General features: G+C 39.7%; 2 protein-coding genes and 1 long non-coding RNA gene across 3 annotated transcripts; all 3 read right to left on the bottom strand.

Annotated features, from left to right (window-relative positions):
* Positions 1-1,031: 1,031 nt before the first annotated feature.
* Positions 1,032-4,188, bottom strand: LOC309701890 (uncharacterized protein). Its single transcript, XM_082526216.1, has 5 exons — positions 4,148-4,188; positions 3,433-3,507; positions 3,060-3,128; positions 1,639-1,704; positions 1,032-1,290 (listed from the first exon to the last, which is right to left on the bottom strand). Exons 2-5 carry the CDS (start codon positions 3,505-3,507, stop codon positions 1,189-1,191), a joined length of 312 nt encoding a protein of 103 aa, XP_082382342.1. The 5' UTR covers positions 4,148-4,188; the 3' UTR covers positions 1,032-1,188.
* Positions 4,189-4,193: 5 nt separating this feature from the next.
* On the bottom strand, positions 4,194-8,049 carry LOC309701903. The gene is made up of 4 exons (XR_014275299.1): positions 7,981-8,049; positions 4,720-4,782; positions 4,458-4,553; positions 4,194-4,243 (listed from the first exon to the last, which is right to left on the bottom strand). It is a non-coding gene; the product is annotated as an uncharacterized lncRNA (long non-coding RNA).
* A 142-nt stretch (positions 8,050-8,191) lies between these two features.
* On the bottom strand, positions 8,192-9,930 carry LOC309703144 (butyrophilin subfamily 2 member A1-like; the record flags this gene model as incomplete). The annotated part of the gene is made up of 5 exons (XM_082527854.1): positions 9,760-9,930; positions 8,944-9,285; positions 8,415-8,708; positions 8,272-8,324; positions 8,192-8,212 (listed from the first exon to the last, which is right to left on the bottom strand). The coding sequence occupies exons 1-5, from the start codon at positions 9,863-9,865 to the stop codon at positions 8,192-8,194; spliced, it is 816 nt and encodes a 271-aa protein (XP_082383980.1). The 5' UTR covers positions 9,866-9,930.
* Positions 9,931-16,801: the final 6,871 nt, after the last annotated feature.

Here is a 16,801-nt window from a genome sequence, read left to right as displayed (position 1 = left end):
TTTAGGAGTGACGGCGGTGCTTTGAGATGTGAGAGATTTGAGACGTTTAGCGCAAATCTTGTGTAGTTAGTGTGTAGTGTAGTTTTGTTGTGTGTGTCAGAACAATGAGGCGACTGCTGAATGTTACAGGTGTTACAGGAGTGATACATCTCCTGTTGTCAGGCCTGCAGGTATCAGGCTGTTGTTCTCCTTTATCTCATAGTGGACAGAAATTACTTTTGGAGTGGCACAAATAATTTGTGTGGCGTTAGATTTGATGCACAACAGCTGGTTGTTCTGTAAATAGTTTGAAATGTTTATTTAAAAACGCCTTGGCTGCATTTAAAAAAAAATAGCTGCAAAAAACTTTGTTTGCCAAACTGAGTAACTTTTTTGAAGAAGTAACTATATAATTAATTGCCCAACATTGGTCATTATATACTGTATTTTGCAGACAGGACTCTCTCCCAAACCACAGACTCATAATACAAGTCAGAGCTTTATAAAAAAATAAAAAAAAAAGTTGTGTTTTCGAAATTGGAGTTCAAGTTATTTTTACTTCCATAATACTATACTAGTGTTATTATAATTATATTATATTATAATTAATGTGTTAATATAATGTAATATAATAGTGTTAACATACTACAATGACTAGATTTTTTTTTTTAAATTTTCATTGTAAGTGGGCTAAAGCAGTTAATTAAAAGTAGTCTAACATAAACGTAAATGCTGTAATTTGATTATTTTAATAAACCATGTAACTTAGATGGATTAGATGCCGGCGTGACCACAGTGCACACGTCTGATGTCGCTCACAGTGGTCCAAGGGATCGCTCAGGGAGTTTGTGTGTTCGCTCAGACACGTGAAAAATTAGAGGGAACATTGTTGTCAAGTAAAGATCGTACAATAATACAAAGAAAACCCCAACAATAAAAAAAACCCCATGTGAGTCCAGTTGCTTGGTTACAGTGGGGAGGAAAAACTCCCATTTAACAGGAAGAAACCTCCAGCAGAATCAGGCTCAGGGTGGGATGGCCATCTGCTGCGACCAGTTGGTGCATATAACAGCATTAAAGTTACACATTTTAAAATTGCTCTCTGTCGTACACACACATACACATATGGGTGCCTTGCAATTTGCTTTGTCTCACCAGCTGTTGATGTAAACATAAATTTAAACTAATTCTTTAAAAATAAAAATCAAATCAGAAAGCACAGCACTGATCTTTGGGCTGTGCCTTGACTTCTTTCTGAGGCTCCTTCAGTCTCTTTTTCTTCTGCTTGGACGGACTCTTGATGTGAGAAATCTGCAAGTCAGAAGCATTAAGGAATGTGAGACATGCTGTTTTTAAGGCACACGAGTAATTACACAACACAGTCACAGATGCCAATAGTTTAAATTTTAAAAATTGGTGAAATATATTAATTAACAATGAATTTGAATTTGAATTTTTTTTAGATTTGTTTCTTCCTTAAAGTAGACAGACATTTCTTTAATATTATTTGACATTTAATCAGATCATTAATTAATAATAAATGGTTGTTTTCTTTGTTGGCGTTGGATTTCCTGACCATGTAATTACAGTTCTTTTTCTCAAACCTAAATAAATAATACGTGTGCGCTCCTCACTGGTGAACAAATTAAAAACACAAACCTTCTCTGCTTTGATCGGCAAGGTCTGAACTTTTTTCTCAGTTTCTTCTTTTTTCTGTTTCTCCTCCTGGAGTTGAATAAAAAGACTCATGAGACCAGATTATACACTTGCTGTCATGGTCTTTGACCCAGTGTTTAGTCTTCTAGACTTTTTCTTTTATGTATTATTGCTTTGATCTTGAATAGTGTGCTATGTTTCCTAGTTTAGTTTTCTTGTGCTTTTAAGTTTCTGATTATTTCGCTTTGAGCATATCATTGTGCATTTAAATAAATGCTTTACAGACACTGCTTAGATACATGACACAGTCTAAATTATTTTCATTATATCAAAATATTAATAATAATACTCCTTTATACCAACATTGGTTTACAACTGCATCACTCAGCTGAAGAATTGGTACATATTAATTATGGGTTTGGTATCTACAATAAAAATATTTTTATTAATTGAAAAGTAAAATTTGTACTTTTCATCTGTTTCAGTGTACAGAAACAGTCAGATGTGCAGACATTTGTTACCATTGTTTCTCTTCCAGCACTTTACATTAAACTGAGAAAGAGACTTTCTTAAGATGTGTGACTTTTGTTTTTCTTTCTTCTTTTATCCCCTTTTTCAATATTTCAGGCTTATCTACTATGGAAACATTTTTATGTCATACATTTATTGAAATCATTGATTTCTTTGTCAACTTCAGTGTGTAGAAATTGCACATTAACAAAACAGTTTTATAAAATAAAGATTACATTACTAAAGTTTCCTTCCTAGCACTTCATATTTCAGAAACTGATAATGATAAGATGAAACTCCTGCGTTTTGAACTTAAATATTTCCTTTAGTTTCTCCATTTTCCTCTCAATGTGCTGCCTTTTCTCTCTCTCCTGATGGAGCTGATTTTTCATTTCAGAATGTTTTTCCTTTAACTGCACATTAAAAGACATGAAAAAAGTGAAAATGGGAGACATGAAAGAACGAATGTAAATAAAGTAAAACAAATAACTAAATTTGCCTGTTGAAATTAAAAGCATCCTTTTCTTTACTCTTTACCTTTTCAAAACCTATAAGGAAATACCCTTTAAATCATATTTAAGTTCTGCCTATAAAATAAAAGATTTGATCAGACATTAGTCAGTAAACCTGTAATTAAGGGAGGCTGTCATCTTTTTGGGGGAAAGAATTCAAACATAAATTCAAAAAATCAAACCTTTATCAAACTGGATTAAAAGGACAACAAATACATGAAACTAATCTTGATTTATATATTGCTTAATTACACTGGATTTCATTGTCACTAGTAATCTGATTCCATTATTGTTTCACGTTTGTTGTCATTGATGGTTTAATTTTTCTTGGTTAGTGTCATAAAGATAGAGATCAAAGCTGACAACAGGTAAGTGGCTCATGACCAAATTAAAAACACAAACCTCTGTTTCAGTTGGCAACATCTGAACTTGTTTCTCAGGTTTCTCCCTTCTCTCTTTCTCCTCCTGGAGCTGAAGAAAAAGGGAAAAAGACTCATAAGAACAGACTACACACATGTTCTTTTAAAAGATCATAATACAATGAAATCCTCTTTTAAATTAACACGTTTTGTTTCTTGTTCTTGTTTCTCAACAGAAAGTCAGAAAGTAGCAGGTTGATCACATTAAACACGTCACTTCAGCTGCTGTGCTACCAACCACTTCACAGAAAGTCACAGAGAGGAACACACAGAGTGTGTCGGTCTGATCATCGGGAGTATGACAGCCATCACATATGTCCATGATGATCTTTGTATACTCAGATACTTCCACTGACCTTTGATTCCAGTGTAAGGATCGTCTGCCTCAGCTTCGTAATGATTTCATCCTTCTCCATTTCAGATTTGATCATCTGTCAGAAATAAAGTCAGACAGATGTTGTTTCTGCAGCGCTTTGTTGATAAAAGTGACAAAATTATTGAAGCTTCACACTGTGAACAACATGTTTCCAACCACAGTGCCTCAGAGTTAATATTGAAATACATGTAACGTGTTCTACAGCATAATGAACTGTGAGTTGATGCAATAAATGACGCTCAGATTAGGGTCAATCTTTTTCACACGAGTGTCTCTGCTCCTCTCCATCAGCTGCACCTTCAAAGACAGCAAAACATGCACATAATGTCTGCAGGATGTGTCAGACAGCAGCCTGACGCACAGCTGTAATTCAACAAAATGAACAACAGCAAGCTGCATAATTCATGTTTGCTCTAAATTATGTCAATGTTGAGGCAAGTGGTGATATTTCTATGAATTTTCTGTGCTTCCCTGGTCCTTTCTCTCTATAACTGGTTAACATAACCTCTGTTTGAAACAGCAGCTTTTTGGCTCAATAAAAAGCTGGAGCAGAATTGATCCTTTAGATCCTGGAGACAATAAGGTTCTCCACCAGTGATGAAAAATTATTTAGCAGATGAAGAACATGCTGGACATGTTTAAATATGTTTCATATGACAGTGACAGACAGCTGAGTATCAAATGATGAAATGAACCTCCTGTTTGTTGGACTCAAGCTGATCCCTGATGGTGTTTATTTCACTCTCCCTCATACTTTTCTCCCTGTTAAGCTCACTGATGCTGTCAGAAAGCTGCAATTGAGAAGATAAAATTAGAGAGATGAGATGAAAAAACATATTTATTTTTTTTTACATGTGAGTGATTAATTGAATGATTGTACTATATAGAATTAAGAGCCTGATCATTTTATTCTAATTTATAAAGTTTCCTCCATAACTCTTTACAATACAGAGATAAAGAGTTTGGGGTCAGTAAATTCAGGATATTTGTAACTGAAACACAAACCTCCTGATTTTTGGACTCCAGCTGCTTCTTCAGCTCCTCTAATGTTTCTTTCTCCTGCTGGAGCTGATTGAGGATTTCAGTATTCTTCTTCTCCAACTGCAGGTGAAATGTTACATGAAGAAAGACCAGAAGGAAGAAATGTTCATGTTTAAGACACAAAAATAATAACATTTTATTTAAGTTGTAAATATGTTTTAGTAACAGTTTTAGTATTAAATGTAAAAAGATTAAAAAAAAGATTAAAAATATTTGAAAAATGTACCTCGTTGAGTTTTGCTTCTTGTTCCACATTCCTCTTCTTCTCATCCTGGAGCTCATTTTCCAGCTGCAGACAAGAGGGAGAGACATCACAGCTTTTAATAGACAAAGACACACAAAACATATAACAAATGACAAATATCAACCTTTTTTTTATCATTCTGCAGGTCGCCATGTTTATTTTCAGCATCCTCCCTCCTCTGTTGTTCCTCCTGGAGCTGCTGCCTTGAAGTTATTGGCAACTTCCATTGAGAGATGGCAGAGATTACAAGATAATACAGTTTTTCAAATTCATATTAAGTTACAGTTTTTCTCGATTGGTTTGGCTCACTTCTTGAAACCGAGATGACATTCTCAAAATAACATGGACAAATCTCCAAACCACCTTGCAATTGTTCACAACAGAAAGTCATTTTTCATTGGTTTTATCAAATTGCAAATGCTTTAGTACATGTCTCAAGTGACTCTGTGCTTCTTTTCAAATGATTATGTACAAGTAGCTACAGTTAGCACAATGAGCCCACATTTAGCACATTTTCCAAATAAATAGATCTTGGCGATCTAAACTGATTAGTTGATTTTTCAGTGAAATGGTCACTCACTCCAAAACATATCAGCATGGTTTCATTGTGTAAGCCATCATATGCACAATTGTCTGTTCAACTGTCAAAATTAGTCAGATATAATACCATGAAAGAATATCTTGGAACATTTGATAAAGTTATGACAGTACTTGACAATCAATCAGGTGAAATTAGAACTAACGAAGGAGCAGTTTCCCACATCTCAGATGACCAATCAAACAGGTTGTTTAGATACCTGACAGGTGTTGTCTATGATTATGACTGCTGCCCGGGGCCAGTTTCATTTGCAGTGTGAACATGGAAGCACCTCACCAAGTACAACAGCAACTTCCTGCTCGAGGAAGAGGAGGAAGAAGAAGAGGAAGAGGAGGAGTGCGAATGCGTGGAGGAATAGGGGGAAGAGGCCGAGGAGCACGGAGGCACCATGATGTCCCTTATTGACCACGTTATAAACCATCGCCTCACAATGGCAGAGGCAGGTCGCCGAGTGCAGCCTAATGTGCCTCGGTCCACAGTCTCCCCCATCATCCAAACCTTTCGCAGGGAAAACAGGTACAGAACTATGCTATTGAACTATTCAGTGTTGGTGTGTGTGTAGGCCTAGAGTACTGTAATATCTTCATGTGATGTTATATGATACTATAAAAATGACAAAAAAAAAATGGAGAAAATACTGTGAATAGTATTCCGGTCACTGTGCAGTGCATCACACTTTTAGTACCATAAAACAGCAGTACAATTACATTGGTAACTCATTTTGTAACACATTTACAGTGTTGACCTTTGACTTGTATGTCTAGGATTGGACGACAGCCTCAAGTGGGTGGCAGAAGAAAACTTCAAAATGAACAACAAGAACGAGAAATATGCAACATGGTCATTGCAAATAATGCTGTCACACTGAGACAGATTCGTAATGCAATCCTGCTAGACAATGTAATGTTCCAAAATATAAACTCTATCAGCATCTCCACAATAGACCGGGTATTGAAGAAACATCAGATGACCATGAAACAGATTTACAGGGTACCATTTGAGAGAAACTCTGACAGAGAGCAGCGCGTCGATGGCCAGGGGGATGAGGATGGTGGCCAGGAAAGAGAGGGTGACAATGGCGACCACTGAAAATATTACTGTACTATAGTTCTGAAACTTTATTTACAGTATGGTAGGCTAGAGTTTTTTTAGGTTTTTTTGTTTTTTGTTTGTGTTTATGACTGTTCACATTTACAGAATCCTGTATATGTTTTCTTTTCACAGTATGTTCTCTAATGTTAACATTTCTTTGTACGAATAAAAATGTTTACAGTTTCCTTGAGTATGAGTGGTTTATTGGAGGCTGATTTTACTGTAAAATCTTTTAGTTTTATTCATAGTGGTATTCTGTTGCTAGACCTGTGCCTCAGTGACAAAACGTCTAAGCATTTTGACTTGCAGTGCTTAAACAATGCCAAAGGTATAATGCATTTTGGGGGCATTGACTATTTATATGAGAAGGATAATTAGTTTTGACACATGGATAAACTCTTTTGGGAGAGATATGAGCTTTTGCAGGGGATTCATGGTGTTGTGCTAAACCATCCAGGTTATTTTGACAAAAGCACTAAATGAATGCACATATGCCAAGGCAATTGAGAAGGATCTGTGCTATTTTGACTGTACTGACCTTTTATATGGGAAAGGAATCTGCTTTTGAAGCATGGACGAAGAGTTTGGGGAAGGATATTTGATTTTGCTAGTGAGCTATAATGTTGGGCAGAACTGTAAGACTGTTTGGCCAAATGACCTTATGGTTTTGAGATTGTCATCTCAGTTTCAAGAAATGAGCCAAACCAATCGAGAAAAACTGTAATGTGGACAACATGACATTAGTACTTTACATTACAGCTAAACAGGGGTGATAATTCGATAATAAAAAATAATAAATGGAAGGAGAGAAAGAGAGAATAAAGTGAATAATAAACACCATTTAATTACCAGAGTTATAATCAGGGTTTGGTCTAACACATGACTTTGTAAAATATTAGTGTAATCACATTACATTTTGCTGTAGCACAGTAATGTCAAACATTACTTTTCTAATTACCTTTCCAGTAATCACATAACAGTATTTTTTAACCCTAGAATCTGTACATCTAATACAGATTGTCTGTACTTCTGATGTTGTTAAGATGAAGGTTTATGTCACTCTGTGCGACTGCTGTCGAGGTTCATGTTGTTAAACGATAATTATATCAAAGTGCGTTTCAGGCCTTGTTATGGACAGCACAAAAGTAATATAACACATGGTGTAACAGATTACTCACTCAAAGTGATAAGTAATTTAACACATTACTTTAAAGTGTAATGTGAGTTACAGTATGAGCCCAACACTACTTACAACCACATCAGTAGATCTGCTCAAATGATATAAAACACAATGACAAGGTCAAAACGTTTACACTTAGCCCTGTTTTTCATATTAGGGTTCTGTTTTAAAACCTGATATTCTTATTTTTATGTTTCATTATAAAATTGTGTTGAATAAGATATACTGAGCATAAATATTGCCTATCTAAGTGAGAAATCGATGGTAACATTTTGTTTGATTAGTATTCAATTTCCTGAAAACCAATGAACATCTTGATATTGTGTGTTTATCTACTCACAAGTTAATTCTGCTTCTCAGTTTTTCCTCTTACCTTCGTATTGAGTTGCTCTTTCTCTCTGTCTTCGTCCGTGGAAACTTGAAAATCTCCAATGTGATCCTTGGGCCTTCTGTTGGTCTCTTTTTGAAATTAAAATTAAATAAGAAGGAAATGCCAAAACTTGGATTATAATATTAAAACTCTCATCAGAGTCTCAATGAAAACATTGATTCATAGTAGCGGTAAAGAATAATTAACCAGTGACTTACTGATGTGTTTCCTCTTTCTACGTACAAGAACAACAACTGATAAAATTAACAAGATGATGCAAAGAGCCAAACTAACAGGCGACGTGTCCGTGACTGAGGGAGAACTGGACAGGATGTTAAAGAAATCCTCTGAAATCATAAAAAACACAACATTTCAATAAAACTGGACTTCAGATATTCAAAGTGTTTCTATCATAAATGTAATAATATAATTTGAACCTGGAACATGTATGTGTGACTCTCTGCGCTGGTTGGTGTTCCTCTGTTGGACTCTGCAGGTGATGTTGTTGCTGTGTCTCTTCTCCACAGTCACTCTGCTGCTGACAGTATAGAGGTCATCAGGACCTCTGAGGGTCTCTGTAGGTCCAGCAGAGAGGAGGTTTCCCTCAGCGTCCAACCACAGCAGCTCAGGCTCTGGATACCATCCTGCAGACTCACACTGTAACACCACTCCTCCTCTGTTTTTGTCAATCCCTGATAAACTGATGACAGGTGAGGTGGCAGCATCTGATGCTGAGCAAAAAGAGTAAAAAAAAGATATTAATAGTTGAAAAAAACATTTTGTACAGTAATTCACAATTATGAAATTATTATTATTGCAAAATTCTGATTTGTTTGGTTTTTTTCTCTTTGTAAAGGTAATAAATAAACATTTCTGGGATAAAATCTTTCCTCATCCTGCACAAATATTAATTTTCACTGTAACTAAATCCACTACACCATGAACATGTGACGTGTATCTACTTACCAACCACAAGATTAACAAAATATTTTTTCTCCATTAAAGGAATGCTGCATTCATAGGTTCCTTCATCAGAGAGTTTTACTCTGGAGAGTTTCAGTGAAATGTTTCCACGCTTCAGTTCATTGATGAACAGTGATGATCTTCCCCTGTATGAAGGATTTCTTGTATTCACCAGATCCTGACCGGATCGCCACACATGGACAAATCTTGGGTTCAAGTCAGATCGTGTCCACTCCAATATCTGAGCTGTCACATCCTCTGCAGGCTCCACGTGACATGGTAAAATAACATCATCATCAACTAATGCAATTACTGGCTGATGTGGACCAACCACCTGAGACTCCGCTGTAGGTAGGTAGGTAGGTAGGTAGGCAGGCAGACAGACAGACAGACAGACAGACAGACAGACAGACAGACAGACAGAAAGAAAGAAAGAAAGAAAGAAAGAAAGAAAGAAAGAAAGAAAGAAAGAAAGAAAGAAAGAAAGAAGTGTTTATTAATTTCTGCAGCAGGAGTGAATGCATATATCAAACTTAAAGATGATACTCAGCATATAGCATTATATGTCTTTATTTTTTTTAAATCTTGGCTACCATAAAAATGTCAAAAACTTATGTTTCACTAAAGAATTAAATAAAAAAAATGCAGGCAGGAAACAAAAAAAAAGCATGAAAGTACAAATTACAATTCAACCAAATGTAACAAATTTGCACCATTTTGTAATAACTGTATGGTTTTTATACAGTCTTGCTGCACAAAAAGTGAGTACATTAGCACCAATGATAATAAAAGATATAATGCATGTAACATCAAACTTACCTTTATTTAGGTATATTAGAAGATGGAAAATGAAAATACTGAAGACTTTGACTGGAGAAAGGGAGAGGGCATCTATCTGTGGAAGCATCCTCCTCTGAAAATACATCAAGTGTGGCCACAAAAGTTAATTAATATAATAATAATTTGTTCATTTCATATCTAAAATCAACTTATTCAAGACTAAAAACACATTTTAGATGTTATTTCAGTATATTAACTACCTTCATGAGGTCATCAACATGACTTTCACTTAACATGTTATTGCTCTCCAGTAACTCCAGAGTTAAAGCAACAGACATAAAGTTGTTGGTTAAAGCAAACCCATTATTTTGCATTAGTGCCAAATTGCACATTAGAGAATAACCTTTGATCAGTGCTATCTCTGTTCTCTGTATGACTTTTCATAGATACTGTACTGAGTTATTCAATAGAATATCTCTGCTCAGACCTCTACAGTATACTTTAACTATAAAAACTTTATTTTCTGCTCTCCAGTCAAATATTTAAAATCTCGGTGATTCATTTCTAAAACATTTGATAACATTTACAAAGATCTATTCATGACAGTGAAATAAATTATACTATAATTAGACTTTATAACTAGACATCAGAAAAGCATGTAGAACTTGAACACACTAAATACACAATTTGAAAGAGACTTACCTGTGGAAAGTTGTGTGAGACTATAAGGTGAAGTCTGAAAATCATTAATCTGCGGCCTGAACTTACTTTGGCTTATGAACTGCAGATCCCTCATATATGCTCAGAGTTATGGAAAAAAATAGGCTCAAGTTCTTCTTAATCAAAGTATAATGCTGGAAAAATATTAATTTATCAGGTTAACACTCATTGTTGAATCTGGTTCGATCAGGTATACAGTGTGTCAAATGCTGAACTTTGAGCCCGTTATAAAATAGTCGAGCTGAAACCATATCTGTCTTTATGGTGTTCAAAAAGGGGGGAAGCGTTCACATGTTATGTGTTATCTCAGCTATCATACTGAAGGTGGCAGTACAGGACTGATATTTGAACACACACTGATAAGCTACTCAGGGGTGTTTTAAATGATCCATTTTAGTGTCACAGGGGTGCCGGAGCCTTTCCCAGCTGTTACAGTGTGAGCAGTGGTGCCAGCAGGGATCTGGGTTCCTGTGATCATCACAGCCTTGCCGTATTGGTCCATTTGATCAACCTTTGTTGTTATTATTTATTTTATTTTCAGTTGTTACACACGGGACAGACATTGCTGGGGGATAGGAAAGGAAGAAAGCAAGATGAAGGAAGAGAAAAACAGAGGGGAAGATGGACAGTGAGAAAGGGCACCTAAGAAGAAAAAAAAATTCTCCCAGATCACCTGTTGAGAGAGAAAAAAAGAGAAAACAAGCAAAAAAGAGAGCAACATAATAAACATGACACCATTGCATTAATCTTGCTAAGTGTAAATAACAGTAAATAATAAATATTGAATGTGTTTGTGCAGCACGCAGGACCGACAGCGCACAATGTGCTTTGAGGTATAGTTTGTGTCTATGAACAGTGAACATCCATGTGCACACCTGTGTGGATGAGCACGCCAGAGGGGCATCTGTGCCACCCTCCTGGGAAGAGCTGAGGAGAGCCCCAGTTGAGGGGTTACCCAGCAGCCACAGAGCAGAAGCCAGAGGGGGCTGCAGTGACGTGCCTGCGGGCTCTGCCGGCAGCCACCTGGCTGGGCCACCAGAGTGAACCGAGCCGTAGGCCCAGAGGCTGGAGGTCTGAGGGCCCCCCACACCCCGGAAGAGGCCCAACCGGACCTCGGGCGCCTGGCCCCACCAAGTAGACACCGGGAGTGAGCAGGTGCATACCTGAGCGCCCAGCCCCGGACACCAAGAGCCACCGACGCACCGACACCTGAGGGCATCAGCTACCAGCAGGGAGCGTGCTGGGGGGAGATAGGCCTCCATACTTTGGAGGGCCTGAGATGTTCCCAGAGAGGTGGAGTGTAAGACCGGACCTGAGATATAGACACAGACAAACAGGCACACACAGACACAAACAAATCAAATCACTTTTATTGTCACATCACACGTGCAGGTACGCTGGTACAGAACATGCGAGTGAAATTCTTATGTGCAAGCTTCACAAGCAAAAGAGGTGTGCAAAATACAATACAATAACATGAGAACAAGCAAAATATAAGAATGGGTAATCTGAGTGTTGGGTCTGTGTTTCCACAAACCCCGCTAATTCTAGAGACTTATTCATCATGAAGAAAACAAGACAGTCGATCGATCCATTACTTGCGCAAGGGAGGCCTCTCATCTGTGTCCAGCACGACAATGACCCCAATGGTGGCCTCCTCTCGCTGCCTTTTATTGACAAACTTCAAACAATAGCTTACAAAACACCTCCCCTTGCAACCCCCCTTTGGTTACGTAGACAAGGCACTGTATGTAAGTGTGTGTGTGTGTGTGTGTGTGGCCTCCTGCTGACCAAAGGGTCGTAAACGCAGGAAGCTTACATCAAAAGAAACAGATCTTTCAGATGTATCTACAATAAAACCTCCCCCAGCACAGAGTGGTTGGAGAGGTGTTCGGGATCAAAGGAATGGCTTTGATCCCACTGCTTAAACTAAGACTATACAAATTTAAGAAACACAATGGCAACATTCAACAATTAGACTTAACACTGAGGATTATAACAACAAATATATGTACAAATATAAGAGTGTATGCGCATTACTGAATATGTACAGGGTGGGCCATTTATATGGATACACCGTAATAACATGGGAATGGTTGGTGATATTAAAGTCCTGTTTGTGGCACATTAGTATATGTGAGGGGGCAAACTCAAGATGGGTGGTGACCATGGTGGCCATTTAGAAGTCGGCCATCTTGGATACAACTTTTGTTTTTTCAATAGAAAGAGGGTCATGTGGCACATCAAACTTATTGGTAATGTCACAAGAAAAACAATGGTGAGCTTGGTTTCAACGTAACTTTATTCTTTCATGAGTTATTTACAAGTTTCTGACCACTTATAAAATGTGTTCAGTGTGCTGCCCATTGTGTTGGATTGTCAATGCAACCCTCTTCTCCCACTCTTCACACACTGATAGCAACACCACAGGAGAAATGCCAGCACAGGCATCCAGTATCCGTAGTTTCAGGTGCTGCACATCTCGTATCTTCACACCATAGACAATTGCCTTCAGATGACCCCAAAGATAAAAGTCTAAGGGGGTCAGATCGGGAGACCTTGGGGGCCATTCAACTGGCCCACGATGACCAACCAACTTTCCAGGAAACTGTTCATCTAGGAATGCTCAGACCTGGTACCCATAATGTGGTGGTGCACCCTCTTCCTAGAAAAACTCAGGGAACGTGCCAGCTTCAGTGCATAAAGAGGGAAACACATCATCATGTAGCAATTTCAAATATCCAGTGGCCTTGAGGTTTCCATTGATGAAGAATGGACCCACTATTGTTGTACCCCATATACCACACCAAACCATCACTTTTGTTGTTCCAACAGTCTTGGAGGGATCCATCCAATGTAGGTTAGTGTCAGACCAATAGCGGTGGTTGTGTTAGTTAACTTCACATAAAAGTTTGCCTCATCACTGAACAAAATCTTCTGCGTCAACTGAGGGTCCTGTTCCAATTTTTGTTTTGCCCATTCTGCAAATTCTGTGCACAGATCTGGGTCATCCTTGTTGAGATGCTGCAGTAGCTGGAGTTTGTAAGGGTAAGTAGCTAATATCTGCCGAAGGGATGTTCACCAACCATTCCCATGTTATTACAGTGTATCCATATAAATGGCCCACCCTGTATACTAAATATTTATATCAACGTGTGTGTGTGTGTGTGTATGTGTTTGTGTGTGTATACATAAAATAAAGTAAAATAAAATAAAATAAAATATACAGAGGTCGGCAGTCGGAAATGTGCAAAACAAGTGGCATTAATGTACAGTATGGAGTGTATAATGTTGAAGTTCCGTTAAGTGAAGGTGAGGTGTCTATGAAGTGTTCAGCAGTCTAATGGCCTGATGGAAAAAGCTGTCTCTCCGTCTGCTGGTACGGGACTGGATGCTGCAGAACCTCCTTCCTGATGGAAGTAGTCTGAACAGTTTATGGCTGGGGTGACTGGAGTCCTTGATGATCCTCCCCGCTTTCCTCAGGTACCGTTTCCTGTAGATGTCCTGGAGGGAGGGAAGCTCACCTCCAATTATCCTTTCCGCACACTGCACCACTCTCTGGAGAGCTTTGTGGTTGTAGGCGGTGCTGTTGCCATACCAGGTGGTGATGCATCCAGTAAGGATGCTCTCAATGGCGCAGCGGTAGGTCCTGAGGATGCGGGGGCTCATGCCAAATCTTTTCAGTCTCCTGAGAAAGAAGAGGCGCTGTTGCGCCTTCTTCACTGTTTTGTTTATGTGTACTGACCACACAAGATCCTCCGCCAGATGTACAGCAAGGAACTGGAAGCTGCTCACTCTCTCCACAGCAGCGCTGTTGATGGTGATAGGGGTGTGTACTTCTCTGCACCTCCAGAAATCCACTATCAACTCCTTTGTCTTTGCGACGTTGAGGGTGAGATGGTTGTCTCGGCACCAGTGTGTCAGGGTGCTGACCTCCTCCCTGTAACCCGATGGTATTGAATGCTGAGCGGTAGTCTACAAACAGCATTCTCACATACGTGTCTCTCTTTTCCTGCTGTGAGAGGGCAGTATGTAGTGTCAGGACTATGGCATCATCAGTGGACCTGTTGTGGCGGTATGCGAATTGTAGAGGCTCCAATGAGTCGGGTAGCATAGAGCAGATGAAGTCCCTGACCAGCCTCTCGAAGCATTTGCTAACGATGGGGGTCAGGGCTACCGGTCGCCAGTCGTTCAATGTTGAGATGGTGGAGGATTTGGGTACAGGGACGACAGTGGCCATTTTGAAGCAGGCTGGGACTGCAGACAGAGAGAGGGAAAAGTTGAAGATGTGTGTAAACACTCCAGCCAGCTGAGCATGACTTGAGGATGCGGACCAGTAGCTTTGCGTGCATTCACCTTCCTGAAGCACTTCCGCACACTTCCTCAGACACAGTGTGCAAACTGACGTCATCCGCGGTGCGCACACTGTCCGGTCTCGTGGTGTTCGCTGTGTCGAATCTAGCGTAGAATGCGTTTAGATCCTCACATAGATAGGCCGTGGTCTGCGGTGTGCGTGCATTCCCACCCTCATGCACACATATACAAATATTCACCCAACGTAAAGACAGACACAAATGGACATTGCCTGCACCCTGGTGACACACCTGCACCCCAGGGCTCTGCATATGTGGGTGACTGTGGTGGAGCGGGAAAAAGAAGGCAGTCGGTGATGGGGAGGAAAGGAAGAGAAGGGCAAGTAGCCCCTCCCTGGGTCCAGCTCCCCCCCACTGACCCCAGTAGGCACTTGCGTCCTCTGGAATCCACCAAGGCAAGGGGGCCCAGGTCCGCCAAGCCTGGGCCCCCTTGCTGTGATTGCATTGTTATATCATCTCTTGTAAAAGAGCGTGTCGCCAGTTCCCAGCCAACATTTATATGTGGGGCCCATATGGTTTGGAAATGGGCTGAAAAATGGGCCCCATATAGGATTGTCCGCGGGTTCCGTAATGGCCCCATGTTAAATGCCCATATAGGTGTTATATTGGTAAAATCTAGGAACTAAATGGGCCCCAACTGGGCAACATACACAGAAACCCACCCGGGCCCCATCTTTTAATTTTTTTTGGGTACCATGTGGGCACCACATAGGCTAAAAAGTGGGTTTTAAGTGGGATTGTCCGCGGGTTCCATAATGGCCCCATTTTATAAGCCCATCTTGGTGTTATATTGGGAAAATCTAGGAACTAAATGGGCCCCAACTGGGCAACATACACAGAAACCCACCCAGGCCCCATCTTTCAAGTTTTTTGTGGGTACCACGTGGGCACCACATAGGCTAAAAAGTGGGTTTTAAGTGGGATTGTCCGCGGGTTCCATAATGGCCCCATTTTATAAGCCCATCTTGGTTTTATATTGGTAAAATCTAGGAACTAAATGGGCCCCAACTGGGCAACATACACAGAAACCCACCCAGGCCCCATCTTTCAAGTTTTTTGTGGGTACCACGTGGGCACCACATAGGCTAAAAAGTGGGTTTTAAGTGGGATTGTCCGCGGGTTCCATAATGGCCCCATTTTATAAGCCCATCTTGGTTTTATATTGGTAAAATCTAGGAACTAAATGGGCCCCAAATGGGCAACATACACAGAAACCCACCCAGGCCCCATCTTTCAAGTTTTTTGTGGGTACCACGTGGGCACCACATAGGCTAAAAAGTGGGTTTTAAGTGGGATTGTCCGCGGGTTCCATAATGGCCCCATTTTATAAGCCCATCTTGGTTTTACATTGGTAAAATCTAGGAACTAAATGGGCCCCAACTGGGCAACATACACAGAAACCCACCCAGGCCCCATCTTTCAAGTTTTTTGTGGGTACCATGTGGGCACCACATAGGCTAAAAAGTGGGTTTTAAGTGGGATTGTCCGCGGGTTCCATAATGGCCCCATTTTATAAGCCCATCTTAGTGTTATATTGGCAAAATCTAGGAACTAAATGGCACCCAACTGGGAAAGTACACAAAAACCCACCCAGGCCCCATCTTTCAAGTTTTTTGTGGGTACCATGTGGGTTCCACATAGGCTAAAAAGTGGGTTTTAAGTGGGATTGTCCGCGGGTTCCATAATGGCCCCATGTTAAATGCCCATCTTGGTGTTATATTGGTAAAATCTGGGAACTAAATGGACCCCAACTGGGCAAAGTACTCAGAAACCCACCTGGGCCCCATTTTTCAAGTTCTTAGTGTGTACAAGATGAGGAAAACATGAGCTAAAAAGTTGGAATGGTATTATCAGTGGGTTCTGTAGTTGCATCTTACTTCTTGTTTGAATTGGCTAATTTATGGCACTGGGCGGGTCCCATGTAGAAAAACAGCCACAAAATCAAATTAACAGACGGCCAATACGGCTTCTGTGACACAAAGACACTA

Source organism: Aulonocara stuartgranti (assembly GCF_965226115.1).
Source record: "Aulonocara stuartgranti genome assembly, chromosome: 3".
In the NCBI taxonomy this organism is placed as follows: Eukaryota; Metazoa; Chordata; class Actinopteri; order Cichliformes; family Cichlidae; genus Aulonocara; species Aulonocara stuartgranti.
The sequence above is the reverse complement of the archived record's forward strand: the minus strand, read 5'-3'. Positions and strand labels throughout refer to the sequence as shown.

What these genes read in the sequence shown, in the direction of transcription:
- LOC309701890 (XM_082526216.1), bottom strand. Translation starts at nt 3,507, where the DNA reads ATGATCAAATCTGAAATGGAGAAGGATGAAATCATTACGAAGCTGAGG. An exon ending in TCCTTACACTGGAATCAAAG is followed by an intron (nt 3,129 to 3,432) that starts GTCAGTGGAAGT and finishes CTTTTTCTTCAG; the next exon opens with CTCCAGGAGGAGAAAGAGAG. An exon ending in TGCCGATCAAAGCAGAGAAG is followed by an intron (nt 1,291 to 1,638) that starts GTTTGTGTTTTT and finishes TCTGACTTGCAG; the next exon opens with ATTTCTCACATCAAGAGTCC.